This window comes from Vespula vulgaris, chromosome 15 (assembly GCF_905475345.1).
Source record: "Vespula vulgaris chromosome 15, iyVesVulg1.1, whole genome shotgun sequence".
NCBI lineage: Eukaryota > Metazoa > Arthropoda > Insecta > Hymenoptera > Vespidae > Vespula > Vespula vulgaris.
Window position 1 is genome coordinate 1,557,501 of NC_066600.1, and position 19,101 is coordinate 1,576,601.

General features: G+C 35.1%; 1 protein-coding gene across 10 annotated transcripts in view; it reads right to left on the bottom strand.

Moving 5' to 3' along the window:
* Positions 1-18,860, bottom strand: part of LOC127069278 (fasciclin-3) — a 267,122-nt gene extending 248,262 nt beyond the window's left edge. For 5 of the 10 annotated variants that reach the window (XM_051006087.1, XM_051006088.1, XM_051006084.1 and 2 more), the window contains exon 1: positions 18,126-18,859. In XM_051006087.1, coding sequence (XP_050862044.1) covers positions 18,126-18,213 — 88 coding nt within the window. In that variant the 5' untranslated portion in view covers positions 18,214-18,859. Of the gene's footprint in view, positions 1-18,125 lie in introns of all 10 variants that reach the window. The other 5 variants (XM_051006082.1, XM_051006085.1, XM_051006083.1 and 2 more) reach the window with 2 other exon arrangements.
* Between the last annotated feature and the right edge of the window lie 241 nt (positions 18,861-19,101).

A 19,101-nucleotide genomic window follows, 5' to 3' on the forward strand; every position in this document is an offset into this window, starting at 1 on the left:
GAGAGAGAGAGAGAAAGAGGTGTGGGACTGAAGGAGAAACTCCGTTACTATATATCCAAAAAGTACTGCAATTTTGTCTGGTTTTCTTGCTATGTAGTAAAGAAAGGAAGGTAAAGAAAAGGCATGACGTCGGTAGCTCAAAGAGACATTTATAAACAGTGATCTTGGCAAGTTTCCCGGAAAAAAGAAAGAAAAAATAAATAAATAAAAGAAAAAAGATGGAGCCACGCCTTGTGGCAGAGAAAAGCAAAGTCGGAAGCTTTCGTATAGAATAGGATGGTAAAACCCCTGGTGCAGTAACGGCAACAACAACAGCAGCAGCAACAACAACAACAACAACTATTACTACTACTACTACTACTATTATTACAATGGTGATCTCGTCGAAGGAAAGGAGGTCAAGAGGTTGACGTGAAAATTTGTCACATGCAGAAGGAAGAAGCTTGCTTATGCGAGAGCTGAAGTTGGAGGGAGGATCTTTGGAGAGAGAGTCAAGAAGAAGAAGAAGAAGAAGAAGAAGAGAATGAGAAGGATGATAATGACGATGATAACGATGATGATGACGAAGATGAAGAGGAAGATGAAGACGACGATGACTAAGACTCTTTTACAGGTTGCTCGTTAGTTTCTACCTCCTTAACTTTACCAACGTTTAACGTTTAAAACGTCTAACGTCTAACGTGTTATGTCTCGCGTCTCTTAGTTACCGATAGAGATTATTACAAAGAGAAGAAGAGGGAAAAAGAAAAAAAATAAAGCGAAGGAAAAAAGAACAAAATAAAAAGTGTGAAGGAGAAAGAGAGAAAGAGAGATAACTCGAGGCTTTTACAGCTGAAAATTCGACTCCGTTACGACGAGTAAGCGGAGGCTACTACTCCGAGTGAAGTTGGAATAAGCGTTCGTGACCGTATAAAAAAAAGAGAGAGAGAGAGAAAGAGAGAGAGAGGTAAGAGGAAAAGGTGTCCACCAGAGCAAGCTTCTCCTGGTCGAGTCCCCAAGAACCGAAGAAAGAGGCTAACGGAGTAGAGAAGCCTTTCGCCTACTCCTCGAGCCAAGAAACCTGTCGGACCGGTCTTGCTCGACCGACCGCTTCGTCCTTCTCTCTTTACCTCTCCCTCTTTTCTCGTGTCCGATTCACGTAAACTCACACACGCACGCACGTACACATATACGCAGCATATACGCGAGCGTACAGGAAAGAAACAGAGAAAGAGAGAGACAGAGAGAGAAAGAGAGAGAAGAAAGGAACACATGGATGGTGATACGTAGGAGGAGGTGAAGGAGGCGAAGGAGGAGGAGGAGGAGGAGGAGGAGGAGGAGAAACCAACTCGGATAACACACGAGACACGCTCGACGGTTATATCTTCTCGGCTCCTTTCGAGACGGTCGCGCAGACTCCGGTTACCAGTCGACTACTCTTTACATTATTATCTATAACTAATAGTACTAAGAAAAATTTGGGTTTTTTCTTCTTTTCCTCCTCCTCTTCTTCTTTTTCTTCTTCTTGCTTTTCTTTCTTTTATTTTCTTTTTTCGTTTTGTTTCGTTCAAATATCACACCCTCGTCAGAGATGTATTTTTCCTTTTTTTTCTTTCCCCTCCCATCCCCCCTACAAGAAATATATTATTCGATAATAAATTTGTCAGAGATCAAAACGATTACGAAACTGATATCAGAATTTTGTACACTTTTTTATCTCTATGATTTTATATCTCTATGAAATATAGCGTTGAACGTACTCGTACCTGCATATATATTTACATGTGTGTATGTATATATATATATATATATATATATATATATATATATATATATATTTATCGTATATCTATATGGATTTAGAAATCGCTAGAATTTAAGTTCAGAAGGATATTGACCGTTCTAAACGATTTAGAAGGTTATGGAAGACGGCGAAGTATAAAATTTGCCAGTTTTATTTCTAACGATTATATATATATATATATATATATATATATATATATATATATATATATACATGTACGAAAGAAAATCTCTTCGTAGGATATAAATAAAACTAGGAAATCTCTAGAGAGTTCCAATGAAACTATCAAAATTCGACCGATTAATAGTCTATATAAGAGTATTAAATCCGTACCATATATTACGACTACGATTACGACTACGAAGACGACGACGACGACGACGACGACGCGAATCGTTAAACGTGAATTCGATTTGCTTTTAAATTTCTCTCATGTAGAAAAGGAAATATATATATATAGAGAGAGATAAAAAGAACTCGAACTCGTCGTCGTCATTGTCGTAGTCGAGATTTACCCGTTGATTTCCCGATAATCTCTACTGTATTCCTATTTCTTTCAGATATGATATATTAAAGGGAAATGTGAGAAGAGTTGATTTAAAAGCCTTAGAAAGAGAAAGAGAAATAGAAAGAGAAAGAAAAAGATGCAATGCACAACCTTATCATTTTAATGATAGTATACGAGTAAACGTAGATAACGAATACGAAAAGCAACGTTCCTATCGATAGCGTATCTTTCTTCGCTTCGGAATCGATAACAACGGACTAGCATTATCTCTTCTATCGTTTCTCGATACAACAGCTAGAAAAATCGAACACGAACGTAGAACACGAACGAACGAACGAACGAACGATAGTAAGGGGGAACGATGTTCCTTCCCTCTTCGTACTCACACTCGCATGTTACGTCGAAAATGAGAAAATAATAGTGACTTCGGTCGGTATTTCTCAGCTTCGTCATAAGTATCGTCCAACGTAAATAGTTAATTCTCCTTTGAAGCACTGCAAAAGCAAGAGGAGGATGAGGAGGAGTCGTTCCCTCTTATTCTTTCTTTCTTTCTCTTTCTCTCTCTCTCTCTCTTTCTTTCTATCTTTCTTCTTGGAGGGAACGTTGAACCCAGTGGCAGCCTTGAACCCTTCGACCGGCTTTCCTTGCTGGTACCTTCTCTGACGTTCCAGGAAGTACATATAACGACCGCGAGTAAAAGTGGCCACCACCACAACACGCTTTGTTCCTTATTCCTTCGTTTCCTTTACTACGATACGTTGTTAACGTTTACCGAATATACTACGACATTAGCGTGTTAAAGGCGAATACGAACTAGAAATTAGGATGGTTACCTTCTTCCTACTCCTTCTTGATCGTAGGACCATTAAACCGAGCATATTACTATATTCCTCCTCCTATACGCTCTTGATTCCTTTTATAACCGATTCTTAAGAACGAAGGTAGACATTACGTTCTTTCATCCTTTTCATTTCCTTTAAGTGCTTATCAAAACGCAAGGATGTCGAATATCTAAGATCGAATTAGAAATACTTATTTCTAATCTTTCCCCTTCCGGAAAATTGTATACTTCCATTAATTGGCTAAAATCCGAGTTATAGATTTCCTATTAGCTTTAAATAGAATAGTTAACAGAGAGAGAGAGAGAGAGAGAGAGAGAGAGAGGATTTTCTCTTCTGCGTGTTTATGTTCACGAACATAAGCGGATCCTACGAAATCTATGTGCTAACGTTGGATCGATGTGGTAACGTTAGTGGTTCCCAGGAGTGCACTAGCGCCAGGGTAATTACGACCTTGCTACCGTCTCCGACGCCGACGTTGCAGATCTATGATCGCAATGGATGGTCCTAAGTCGAGAGAGTGAATGAATGAATGTGAGAAAGAGAGAGAGAGAGAGAGAGAGAGAGACTGCTTAGTGCTTTCCAAGAATAGAGGATGGAAATTCTCGACCTTATCAAAGGGTGAAAGAAAAAAAGAAAAGGAAAAAAGGAAAAAAGAAAAGAAAAGAAAAAAAAAGAAAGGGAAGACTTTATTAACGTCTCTTGAAGACGAAGATCCTGCAAAGTGAATCCCGAATCGACGTTCGAGCTTGTACGTTGGAAACCCAGCTGGCACCTTAACAGAATCCTCTACTTTTAGAAAAGAGATAGACAGAGAAGAGACAGCGAGAGAGAGAGAGAGAGAGAGAGAGAGAGAGAGAGAGAGAGAGAGCAAGGGACGGATTTGGCTTTGTCCCAAAAAGAGAGAAACGTCGTACTTTTCGAATGTCCTTCCCTAAGGAGGAGGAAGAGAGGGCCCTTGGTCCTCCTTCTGTTCGCAATTAATATGCTTTTCCGCGTAACTCGGATAATAAAATGATTATATGAATTCCGTGAGAGAATGTTACGCGACGGAATGCAGTCCCTCATGGTGGATATATGTACGTCGGAATTTGCAGTCGTGGAACGTATATCCGCCTTTATATATATATATATATATATATATATATATATATATATATATATGTATGTATGTATGTATACGTATATATATTTATTATATACATATATACGAGGGAACGATGAGTCCTCTCTTCTTCCCTTCTACTTTCGTCACACGTTCAAGGACTCTCACTTCTTTTTTTTTCGTATGATCACATCGTTAGCTCCGAGTCATATCTGAATGAGCGAATGTGATCTAATGAAAAAGATACGTATAATTTATATATATATATATGTGTGTGTGTGTGTGTGTGTACTTTGTTTTTGAAAAAAGAACGTTCTTTTCTAACTTTTTGTTTCAATGTTTTTCTCTTCTTTTAAATCAAGATGAGACGTGAATAATTGCATTTGCGAGTGGTCGAAAGGAATCGAAGTGACGTGCATAAAGATGACGTGGCTTTTGATGATATAAGAAAAACATGAATGAGAAAGAGAGAGGGAAGGTTGTATGTATATCATATATAGTTCGATCGATTTAACTCCGAGTAATTAATTTTCTCGTTTTTACTACATTTATGGATAAAGATATAAAATAAGAAAAAAAAAGGAAAAGCGAAGAAAAAAAATAAGAAAAGAAAGAAAGAAAGAAAGAAAGAAAGGAGAAAAGAAAAAAAAACAAGCTTCTTAAAGCGGCTTCCACGATTGCTAACGGGGTTTCGTAAGCCGTTCGTTGCGTGTATTAAGAATCCGTACAATCAAGTTGATGCACCAGCAGCCGGTACTTCGCCGTGAGAGGTCAATACACTTTTCTCTATAACAGTTGTACACATTCATAGTAAAAGAAAAGGTTAACACACTTAAACATTGTATTTTATCATTCGGTAAACTACGTCCTATCTACTACTGTCTTCTCAAGTTAAAAACTATAATTCAATGACTGAAATTTACGAGGAAGACAACAAGCATAATTTCTACTCGAGAGAACGGAATTTATATCTCATTGAACGACCCTACAGAGAGAAAATCTGGTTACTATGAGATAGAAAGAAAAAGAGAGAAAGAGAGAACTCGGCAATGAGAAAGCAGAAACGACGATAGTGACGTTTGAGCGACTCGAAAGACAAGGGGCACTCTTCTCGCTTTGTCGAATAGGACGTCCAATCGCCTGAGAGAAAAAGCAATTATATCTGGCAAGAGAAGGAAAGCGGAACAAGAGAGAGAGAGAGAGAGAGAGAAGGAAGTAGAGTTGGACCGAATGAACGACTACTACGAGGAAGATGAATTTTAAGCGTGGCTCTGCGTACTCTCGTTACACTCATTTCCTCCTCCACCCTACTCTACCTTCTCTTTCTCCTCCTCCTGCTCCTCCTCATTCTTCTTTATGTCGTTGAAAGTATTAGAACGGAAAGAAAGAAACTAGTCACGACTTTCATCCTTTACAGTAAATACGACAATGCTTCGTTTGTTTCTTACTTGATATTTATTAGATGTTAATGGATAGATCATGCATACGATAAAATGAACGAGAGAAAGAGAGAAAAAGAGAGGAAAAAACAAAGAGGGAGAGAGAGAGAATCTTTCTTTCAAGTTGATTATTCAATTTGTCGATAAGTTTAAAATAAATGAGATCGATAATCGAAATCTAAAAGGACTATTTCTGATTATCCAGTTATAGCATAGCTATATAGAAATGAAGAAGAAAGATAGGTGGGGAGGTACCGTTGGTTCTGTCCTATGTATTCTAAATTATGCGGGACATATTTTACGAAATAGCGCCGGCCGCCATACGCTGGTTGGTCGACATCGATTTTATGTCGGAAAAAAATGATAGTGATATACGAGAACCAAGTCGATTCTCTCCCTGGTGGCCCTTCTCGTTCCCTACCACAAATCCATGCGTCGATTTACGTATTTTCTTTTTTTCTCTCTCTCTCTTTTTTTTCTTTTCTTTCCTTTTTTGCTTTTTTTTTCTTTTCGCTTTTTCTTTTTTTGCTCCCTTTTTTTCCTTTCTTTTTTCCGCCCTATACTTAGACGCATGTACAACACAGGTTGGACAAACTTTTTACCAACATTTTAAATTCTTATTTCTCTATATTAATCCCAAATTTATATTTGCATATTCGATTCATTAATATTCATTTTGTACAGCAAGAAGAGAAAGAGAAGACGAGAGAAAAAGAATGGCGAGAGAAAATACAAAATAAAAAGAAAAAAATTAACACGAAATTGTTTTCATTTAAAAAACATATATACGCATCGAATGAATGATAAAAATAATACATAATATTTCTCAAAAATGCGATACGACCTTTAATGATATATATCTGACGATGAACTAATTTGAGACAACGAAGAAATCCTTACTATTAATCAAAACGAATGATAAATAAATCAATAAATATTTTTTATATTACATTTGATTATGGATCAACTCGAACTCGATTACGTCCATCTTAATTTTGTCTTGTCCCGATCTAATTCTCTATCAAAACAACGACGAATTATTTCAGATAGATAGATAGATAGATAGAACGACGAGTAACGACAAGGCAAAGTCAGTACCTTCCGATCGCGAGTTCCGCAAGAAGGGAGAGACGCGTTCCAAATTGCATTTGCAATTCAGATCGCATAACAGAGACGTTTATCTCGCTCGATACATTTTCAATATTGACATACACCGTAACCCGGTCGATTTCGAATTCAGAACGACTCTCTCGATTTCCATCGATAGCAGCACAACTTTCCAATTCCAACGTTTGTACGGTGAGTTTCACGAATATATATATATATATATATATATATATATATATATATAAATATATACACACATATCGTGTGTGTGTGTGTATGTATCGTATTAATTAAATGCTCGTAATCGTGCTAATGTATGTATTCGAAACGAAAATTCTTTCTCTATCTCTCTCTCCCTCTCTTTTTATCTCTCTCTTTCTCTATCTGGCAATTTATTTATTATGGCAAACGATTTTTCAAAATGTTCTATTTTCTCGATAAACAAACCAACGATGTTACAAGTTCATATGGCAAAAGTTTATTTTCAATTATGTCACTGTTTCCTTCGTTGTTTTTTTAAGAAAGCATCGACGGTACCCGAGCAGAACGATAACAATGAAAGAAACAAGTCTGGCTCGAGCTATCCAATGAAACTTACTTGTCTTATCTCCTAACAACTAATTTGCTAAAAGTTACGTGACTCGACTTGCATGAGTTTGAGAGAAATAGAGAAAGATAGTACAAGGCCCATAAGAAAAGAGAATGTGTTGTAAAAAATAAAAGAAGAGAACAATTAAAAGAGAAATAAGCGTAGGGATGGAAAACAGAAGAGAAAAGATTTTTGAATTAAAAAAAAAATAATAATAAGTAAGTAAATAAATAAATAAAAAAAAAAGAGAAAGAAAATAAAGAGAATAATAACGAAAAGATTAAAAAAAGAAAATATGTGTAGAGCCTGACGTATTCCATACAATTAAGTAGATTTCGATGAGCACGGCACGTCGATGAAAAACCGATGACTAGCTTTTAGCTAGAAGCCGCGAAACTAGGGCGCGAAATTGAATTCCAATTAAAATTCGATGATGTACGAACATACGGACGAACGAACGAGAGCTACCCTACCAAGCGTGTTTGTGTGTGTACGTGGATGTGTACGGAGAGAGTATGAGTATGAGAGATAGATGGAGAGCGAGAGAGAGAGAGAAATAGACAGATAGAAAGAGAGAGTTAGACCATGGAAATATATAGCATCGAAGGATTATCCGCTTTCGGCGATGATTACTCGCATCACCGAGACGATCTCGGTTCTCGGTGTTGTAAATTCGTACGAGGCGTTCGCAAAATCAAAACGGTAAATCATGCGAATCCGAGGATCAAAAGGGGAAACTTGGCAATTCGCCTGGAAAGGACTCCCTCTGTCTCTGTCTCTGTCTCTATCTCTCTCTTGCCCTTGTTCGCAGCTGCCGTTCGAAATTCGATGTCCGAGATGATATTAGAAAGCAAGAAAGAGAGAGAGACAAAGACAGAGAAACGACGTTTCATTCAGAAAGAAAAATTCTTTCGGATGATTCACGCTTCGTTGGAAGGCCTCTAATAGATAAAAAAATTCTTTTGAAAAAAAAAGAGAAAGAGTTAAAATAGTTAAAATAGAAAAAAAATAGAAGCGAAAAAAGCAATCATGATTTTTGATCGCTCACATTAAAAACGATTGAGAAGGGAAGGCTATAGGCCACGTTATAGGTGTGTTACCTAACCACGCGATTGGTCAGTCAACAACAACAGAGAAAGCTACGAGTTATAATAGCGAGAAACCATTCGTTCGAATCCTAACGAACTAACTCCCTTTCCATGACCATGTACTCCTTCTTCTTTAGCCACAGGTCGATATCCTCTATCGTCGATTCGCTTCGTTGATTCGTTTAAAAACGCACACACGAATTTACGAATACATTGACCAACATTTCCGATTAACGGCTTGATCACCATAACCGTGTTATTATGTTTAAAAGATGCATTACCATGGATAGATCGAATATCATTGAATTATTAATTCGCTGTTAAGAAATTAATATAATAATAAATATATGACAGAATATATTTGCAAACAGATGGAATAATGGAACTATTCATATACATAAATAAAGTGAAAGTCAAAGTGTTGCAAAGCAAGATTCATTCGAAAGAATTAATTTAATTAATTAATTAATTAATTAATTAACTGAAAAAAGAAAAGAAGAAAAAAGGAACGAATTGAAAGTCTACAAATAAATATGTTACAATAATGATATCCATTCGTATTACGAAGTAAGTCTCGTCGAGTGTTATTCATACAGAAGCATCGACCGCAGCGTTAATGCGTTATTAGCTCTACTAGCCCTCGAATTCTATTAATTATGGCCGAATGGCCGCACCACGATGAGCGATACGTACTTTTGTCGGGAGAGTTGGGATGGCTGGGTGAATGGGGGGAGGAGTAGAGGCTCGATTCACGCCAGATAGAGATTCAGCATACATAAACAGGCGATATCGCGTGGAGACACACGTATACATATTGTCTATATATATATATATATATATATATATATATATATATATATATATATATATGTATGTATATCCTGCATACGTATTTACATAGATAGAAGTGGCTCTTTCTCTCCCTCTCTCTCTCTCTCTCTCTCTCTCTCACTCTATCTCTCGCATAATATAGAGATCGATTAAACGGGTAACGATAAACGTCTTTATTACGGCACTATCGACCATTACCATTGTCCAGAGTATACGTTGTTTAACTGAATGAGCTCTGGTAAATATGTTGCAATCTTACGAATTTTTCTTTTTTTTTTCCTTTTTTTTTTCTAAGCAACGAAGGGAAAAAAATATAATAATTACAATAATTACCAAGCTATGAAATTTAAGCATAAAAAGTAATTTGAAAAATTTGGAAGAACCTAAACCTGTTTCGAAGAGAATATAAAGAAGAAAGAGGAGAACAAGAAGTAGTAGTAGTAGTAGTAGTAGTAGTAGTAGTAGTAGTAGTAGTAGTAGTAGTAGTAGTAGTAGTAGTAGTAGTAGTAGTAGTAGTAGTAGTAGTAGTAATGTAGTAGAAGAAGGAAAAGAAGAAGAACCTGTTAAGAACCTGTGAATGTGAATGTGAATGTGGGACACACCTGTCACGTAACGCGTTTCACCTTCGAGAATAGAGAAAGATAGCTGGATAGATATATCGATAAATAGATAGATGGGTCCTCTTATGCCATGGGTTCTCTTAACGACTCACCTTCGATTCGAAGATTCTCCAATTCCTTTGTGAAACTCATACGAGAATTGTAAGGAAGTATAGGGGGAAGAAGGATCGACTTCCCACCACACACACACACACACAAACACATATACACACTCGTACACGTAGACTCGCAAGGTTACATAGAATATGTAAGACGAATATATGGAGTGAGCAGCTGAAAATGTTAGAGTCCGACACGTTTAAGGGGAAAAGCCGTTAAACGATCTTACGTAAGTCGAAGGGATTAGCTAGGAGCCAAAAAGAAGAAGAAGAAGAAGAAAAAGAGAAAAAAAGAAAGAGGAAATTTCGAACGAAGGAACGAACGAACGAACGAACGGACCATTGTTGCCCGCTATTACACCGATATCTTCTTCCTCGAGGACCTGTGAGCTGTGGGAACGTGATTTTTGCGCTAAACGCTCTACCGCCTCGAGTTATCGTAACGTAATAAAGAGATAAGAATGCTGGGGAATAGTCGTTTACGAATGACACAGATTAAAGAGAGAGAGAGAGAGAGAGAGAGAGAGAGAGAGAGAGAGAGAGAGTGCGTACCATTTGAATCACGAAGTAGTCTGTTAAAGTGTAACTACTTTATACAAAGTAATACATAAATATTATGTAGTACATTCTATTTAGTCGCTATTGTTACGAAAAACTTCGGTACATTAACTGAACATCATCATTAACCTATAATACAATAGAACAAGTGGAGAGTAACGAGGCTCCAACGTGTTAATAAAATTGTATAATAAACGTAAACTTTTTTGTTTATATCGAGATATTCACTCTGATCTCACGGGATAAAGGGGAAAAGGAAGAGGAAGGAAAAAAGGAGGAAAAAAAAAGAAGCTTGAGAGAGAAAACATATAAAAAATGAATGATAAAAGTAAAAAAATAAGAAATAGAAAAATAAAAAATGAAGGGAAAAAAAAAGAGAGAGAAAAAATAGAACGAAGGAGTAATTAAATCTTGACGCGTTAAGAACGGCCCCCAGCTTCGAGATTATTAAAGTTCGCTTTTTCAAAGTTTTCCACTTTAATCCTGCTACCTTTTCCTCCTGTTGAACCTTCGCAAAGAGAAAGAGAAAGAGAAAGAGAGAGAGAGAGAGAGAGAGAGAGAGAGAATGAATCCAAAAAAAAGAGAACACTTTTTTACATCGAGCGTAAATTACGTTAACTACGTAGAGAACGCAACCCTAAGGGAATTTTGCTCTTGTCCTATAATTTATATATTATATACATAAATTTAATTAACTAAGAGATACATATATATATACATATATACGTACATACATACATATATACATGATATTCGACTAATACGAATGGTTCGCACGGCCTACTACTACTATCACCGTCATAACTCGGTATGTTGCAATCGTCTACCACAAACTAACTTATACGTATGCATTACGCACGCTTGCCTTTCTAGTTGCATCGAGGAATAGAGATTGTAATTAGGCCACTGCTCCGTTATATTCTCAACCACCGTGTGACGTAACCCACATTCTTCTTTCGAGAATTATTCTACTCAGCACGCACGTTCCTTATAACGCTTATATGTATATATATATATATATATGTATATTCTTTATCTCTCTTTCTCTTTTATCTATATGATATTCATCTAATCGCACGTTGAAAAGTTACGAAATTACCTACCAAAATTTAGATAAGAATAGACAAATGTGGAACAAGGCTTTCCGGGTAAATTGTTTTCTTCGACAAAAACATATGACGTTCCTACCCTAAACCTAATGAGAGCATAAAAATTGCTACGTGACGACAGACTGACGACGAATGCACGTACGCGCGCGCACACACACACAAACACACATACGATATTTACCGAGAAACATTTCCATACTGTGAAAACACGTTCGATACTCATGACACATAAAACCCTACGTACGTTCTGTATAAACGAAATGATTATTATTTGACAAATATATACACACGCGCACATGTTCGCGTATATTTCCACATTTCTACTGTATGAATACTTATATATTCCAACTATATGTATACATCGTTAAAGCCGAAGCAGTATGATAAATCCGGAAACTGATCCACTGTAAAATTATATCTCGAAAATAGATGAGAAATCGCATTAGAGCGTAACGATAATGAAGGATAATCTTATCGAGGCGAATAAAAGAAATCGAAAAGCTCGTAACGCGAAACTACAAGTATATACTTTAAACAATTTTTCATTATACTCTTTCTCTCTTTTTATCCTTTTATCATAACCGTTGAGTCCAAATGATCTTATCACTTTTAAAATAAAGAAAAGGAAAAAAAAAAATGAAAAAGAAACGAAGAAAAAATATTTATTATGCTGATCGATATACTTGGTCGCACATATTCCAAATTATACTTTCACAGTTTATATTTCAGGCATTAATTTTTATCTAAAAATCACGATGAATATGCACGCGAAGTCAAGGCCTTGAAGTTTAATGCACAACCCGATTACGTCATTTTTACTGGAAACCTCTTTTATGGTCCAAGGTGAGCACGAGTTAAGTTACAACCGCTTAGAACGAAAGGTGTTGCTGTTTCGTATAATTCTGACCTTAAACTTTCCTTCGCCATTACTTTCTTAACTAACTCTATTAACAGATATATATACGTACATGTAACTAATCTATCTAATTAATATTCGACACGGTTTCAAGATTTTTTATCTATTATATATTCTAGTATATATCTCAACGAGACAAGTAATATTTCCAATTGCGTGAGACAGGAAATGTAATTGAAAGAGAAAAAAAAAACAAAGGAAAAAAGAACGAGGACGAGAACGAGAGACACAGAGAGAGAGAGAGAAAGAGAGAGAGAGAGAGAAAAAGTGTGAAAATCAATAAAAACGAGGTATCGAATAGTTACCCCGTTAACTTTGATCAATGAACGTCAAGCCATATTTGTTTTACATAGAATACAGTCAAAAGAAACTTTAAATATAGAACAAACTCGTTCACTACTTTTTCCATTGCGACTCTTTGAACGAACGAAAAAAAATAAAAGAAAAAAAAAAAGAAAACAAAAATTCACACTGGAGAAGCTGTTTTGCATGGTAATCGAATTCCAACGATGTATGTACGTATGTATTATATATATCATCCCCACCACTGCCATCATGAGAACAACAACAATAACAATAACAACGACGACTACGATGAAGACGACGACGATGATACGATAAAATATAAATACATACATATATATATATATATATACATACACACATACGCATATGTATTATACATATGTGTGTGTGTGTGTGTGTATATATATACGAAATATATGGATGTTCTTTCTACCTTTTTCAGCGTACGAATTACGTTTGAAAATTTATCAACCATAAAGCGAAATGATTTCGTTTTGGATGATATCCGTTGTTGCTAACTACATTTCGACCAAACCTCTTTCGATGGGTAGCTGAAAAAGAGAGAGAGAGAAACAAAAAAAAGGAATTTGCCATCTAGCGATTTATATCACACTTTTAATCTCGTAATCGAGAAAGATATATTACGAGCGCGTTGGGGGATGATGCCATCTATGCACGTCGTTAACCCAAACCTACAAAAGCTTTCACGGTTATCTCGAAGCTACCGACATTCTCGGATCGTAAATATAATCGTGATGAAAAATGCTACTTTACTATTTTACGATATTCCTCTTTCCGAGTTATGAGAGCACCCTAACACGAAATAATATTAAAAAAAAGGAAAGGAAAAGAATAAAAGTATTAAAACGATTACCATTTGAAACGAGAAAAAAAGGGATGAAAAGAAAGATTTATTTAATTTGATGCGCGACGATCGGGTTAAAAATTCCTATAGATGAAATTTTAACAATCAATTATTTCTTTTATTTTTTTGTTATTTAATTGAGATTATTAAGTCAATTATTTCTTCTTTCGTATGGTAAAAATTATTTGAAACTAGGAAATTTCGACCTATCCTGTATTACGTGGTCGAAATAAATAAAATTGATAGATTTATTAATAATGTAATAATAATGTAAAAACCTCGAACGCATGATTAGAAGAAGAAAAAGAATACAAAAAAATACATATATGAATGTAACAGTTTTTTAAATAATAATCCAGCGTTTATTTTATTGTAGAGGTTCAGCGTTGATGCATCGAGAAAAAAATCGATATCCACAGTTTAAAAATGAATATCTCGTCGTTTCTAATTCTATATGTGTATGTGTATATTTATTCATTCATGTATACGGTACATATAATATAGGAAAGCATTAATGATATTTTGTAAAAGAAATTTTTCCCGATCGTAATATTACTAAAATGAAATTTTTACGAAAAGTTATGAGAAATTTATAAAATATTATTTTCAAATAACGTTAAACGTGATTATTACAGTAACGAATGTACGAACGAACGAACGAACGAATGAACGAACGAACGAACAAATGAATAAACGAACGAGCGAAGCAAACTGATAACAAGTAAAACCGAATGAAATAATTTAAAAACCGTACCATTGTTTTCATATTTTTACGGTCAAATAATAGATAAAATATAATTACCTTCGAATTCTGTTCAAAATGACCCCAGTATGAGTGACTGATTAAGTGAGTCACTAGTCGCGATGATTCTACTCATAAATTAGCTTATCAAAGGTTCTTTAGTGCACATGTACATATATGTACACATATAGATACATACCTATGTCTAAGATAAATTCGATATATCTAAAAATTTCATAATACTTCATCTGGATATCTATTTCGGAACGAGTTCACATACAATATACACTCGCGAAAGAGACACGTTTCAAAAGTGAGATAAGCGATATCTACTAACGTCTACGTTCAAAAGAAGATAAAAAAAGATAGAAAAAAGAAAGGAAAAAAGAGAGAGAAAGAGAAGAAAAAAACCAATTTCAAAGCGAACGAAAACTCGATGATTCTATGGGTTAGCTTTTAAACGAGCCTTTTCATGCTTTCAATACACTAATACCTACCCTAATACATATACGAGTAGTGAAACGCGTTAACTGTCGAAGTTCATTCAAAAAATACTTACTCTTTTCGAATGAGTGCTCGCAATTAAAATTCGATTATACTCTATCGATTATTTTTTCTAATCTATTTGAAATCCTATTTCCAAAAGAAATACATAGCCCGAGTAAAATACGTACGTAACGAGCATCGAGTTTAGCCGATAAGTAATGACGGAATTACGAAGCATATCATATCTAAATAAACAATCAAGTATTTGGTAATTTCAATACGTCATTAACGTTCTAATTGGACAGAGAGAAAATCAAGATTTAATATTACCTCCATAAAAATAAACGAGCATAGTGACATACAATATCGAAATAAACATCGAAATAAATATCGAAATAAACAATAAACGACAGAAAACGATTCAGCAATCCTATTTCTTTTTATTCTATAATATTTTTTTTTCATAAAACCTCGCAGTGTTATTGATCGATCGAATATAAAAATAGAAAAAAAATATATATATATAGAAGAAAAAGAATAGAAACGAAAAAAAAATAGAGATTATTATATTCTAACAAGATTAAAGAAAAAGATTCTTGACCCAAACAAAAATGAAAGAATCGCAAAGAAAAAATGAGAAACGAAAGGAGCGACGTTTCGATCGGTTGGACGTATTGACCGTGACCTTGACAATAAAATACAGAAGGGGGAAAAAAGAGGAAGAAAGAGAAGTAGGAGGAAGAGAAAGAGGAGCAGGAGGAGGAGGAGAAGAGAAAATGAGAGCGATCGGTCGACTCGAAAAAAAAAAAAAATAAGAAAAAAATCGAGACTAATAGCCGCCGCCACCGCCATCGCCGCCGCCGTCGTCGTCGTCGTCGTCGTCGTCGTCGCGACGTAATGTCGTCGTCATCGGCGTCAACGAGAGCGTCTTCGTTCGTTCGTTCGTTCGTTCGTTCATTCGATCGATCGATCTACGTTTCCACCATTAAACTCACACCTTCTCTCTCTTGCTCTTTCTGTATCTATATCTATCTCTGTCTTTCGCATTTCCATGATGTTGAACACGTCTCCTAAAGCGTATAAATCGATAACGATTCCGTAACTCCTTGGTGAGGCTAAAGTAACGTATTCTCATCGATCCAACGTTTTTCCTTCTTTACATTTATACCTATCTATCTATCTATCTATCTATCTATCTGTCTGTCTATCTATCTCTCTTCTCCCCTCTTTATCACCCCCAACTGATTCTATTTCGACGTAGCTATTTTAAAATTATTTTTCCGGACGAACTTATTTTCATAATACAATAATGAAATCGTTTTTTCGTATTAGAGATCTATCAAAGATTTATACGACAACTCGTTCATCAAAGTATTACGAGACATTCGTTATAATCGCGTTTTTTCCTTATACTTTTCTTTTTATATTTCGATATCGTGGGATATTGATGTTAGACGACGACTTGTTAACGCAAAAGAAATGCAGATATGAATTATCAATTATTTCATAGATAATCTACGTACTTATATATATATATATATATATATATATATATATTTAATAATAAATCAAGTATCTAACATCAGTAATAGTTTGATTCAATTTCGTTGATATGTACTTTCAGTATTTTTTTCCACTTATTTTTGTTCCGGATTGGATATATATATATATATATATATATACACACACGCAAAACGAAGCTATGGTTACGATAATGTCATATATGCGAGGCAGGCAAACGAGAACGACTTTCTCCATCTTCTTTATCATTTATTCCATCATGCCACGACTTCAAGAATCTTACATACAGAGAGGGAATAGTATTATGTGGTCGTAGCGGTAAACTTACTCTGACGATATTCCAACATAATCATAGATTATGCTATAGTTATATCGAACTCGTACCTTCTTCCATTTTATTCCATACGTACTATCTTACACGCGAATAGAACGAACCGAACGAACGACGGTACCGTGCATTTTTATTGTCTAAATCGCAACCAACTTTCTAAGGTTCATGTAAAAAAGAAAACGAAATTTTTTATGTGTCGTCTAATCTTATTTTTTTTCTTCTTTTCTTTCCTTTCCTTTCTTCGATAAAAACGAAAATGTTCCGACACACGCACATGTATATATATATATATATATATATATATATATATATATATAAAATAATAAATAAATAAATAAAAGTAGGAATCAAATTCTTAAAAAAGAAACTCGTCTTCTTAAAATTATCGACTTTTCTGGACAACCATAAAGCTAAGTCCGCTTAATCGCCATAATAAAGAAGCTTTCATGAAATATAAGTCTATCGTATTTTACGATCTACTTTACGCTGTTAATTTGTAGAGAGAAAGTGAATAAGAGAGAGAGAAAGAGAGAGAGAGAGAGAGAGAGAGAGAGAGAAATTTTTGACTAATCTCAAAAATTTTGTTGAAACTTTAAACGAAACGAATCTTTAATGGATATCACAAAAGAACAAAGTAAATCCTGTGTATTACGTCGCATATTAACGATAACAACACCTTTAAAAATTTATACGAGACAGTGGACTGAGATAAACGTTAATTAACGAAAAAGCAAATAACTTTGATAAGGAAAAACGGTTAATTATTAACAACATTAAAAAAAAAAAAGAAAGAAAAATAACGCTCTAGTGCGGCGCGCAATGGAGTCAGATTCGTTGGTACTAATTGTAATTAAGTACATTCAACGTTACGTATAAATATCACGCGACGCATGTGAAAAAATAAAAATATCTTTCCCGTCGATTTCTCCATAAGAAAAGAAAGAAAAAAAAAAACACCCCAGTAAATTATTCTAACACGTCCTTGATAATATTTAACCTTTGAAAAGGACGCAAAACAATGTGTCGATTAGTAATTACGTTTGTAATTTTTTGTTGATCGATGTCGCAATTCTCTAACACAATAAACATATCTTCATTGAAATTCCCTGAATGAAAACAAAGCAGATATTTGGATGTACGTTAATAAACACAGAAGTAATAATAATAATAATAATAATACTAACAATAATTTATGAGTAATAACGTTAATAGTAACAGTAATAAAATAAACGAAAGAATAAAGTAACGAGGTAAAATAAAAGATTTGAAAACGTTTGTTAGCACCTTGAATGATCGATGGATAAAGCAGGGCGAAGATCCAGAGGAACGACGACATCGTGAATGCTGCTGGTTTCGTTGATTTCGCGCACATCACCAAACTCTCACTGTTTTTTTTCTTCTTCTTCCTCCTCTTCTTCCTTCCTCTCCTTCTTCTTATTTCTCTTCTTTCTCTTCTTCTACTACTGTTACTTCTTCTTCTTCTTCTTCTTCTTCCTTCTCTTTTTCTTTTATGTCCGTGAAGATTAACAACAAACGTATATTTTCTATGTTCCAACAGCCGTAGAAAATTTTCGTTGATCAGAGGTGAAGGACGAGGTCGTAAAAAACTTGTTTGTTTATGTTCGATCGATCACACAAAATTCGTCGTAACAAAACCGAGGCGCGAACGACGATATTATTATTACATATATATATATAATATATATACATATAATGTTTATAATATATATATGTATATATATATATAATCTTCTTCCCTTATATCTACGACGCACGAACGATTACGTTTTAATATTTCTCTTCTGACGATATTTATTATTAATAATAAAAAAAAATATATATAATGACGGCGATAATAATAATGATAATGATATTATGATAACGAGAATGATAATGACGAGGAATTATTTATTATTTAGAGTTATGGAGCACACTAAGAGATAAAAAGAGAACAAGTCGATCGCCAGAGTCGAATCACGACCGTAGAGCTCGGCGCGCGAAGACCGTCTGCCGCGCGCTTTACTTTCGGTCCGCTTCGTGAGACATCGGCTTTTAGCCGAGAACGACCGAACACCTCCGATAGCGCTATCTCTATCGTCTTTACCGTGTACCCCACTTTCCGTGTGCCCCTAACTTAACTAACCTACGACGATTACACGCGCACGCACTCACTCACTCATTTACTCATACACATACGTACGCACGGACGAACGTACGCACTCACCCACTCACCCACTCACTCCCTCGTGCAGAAGCATAC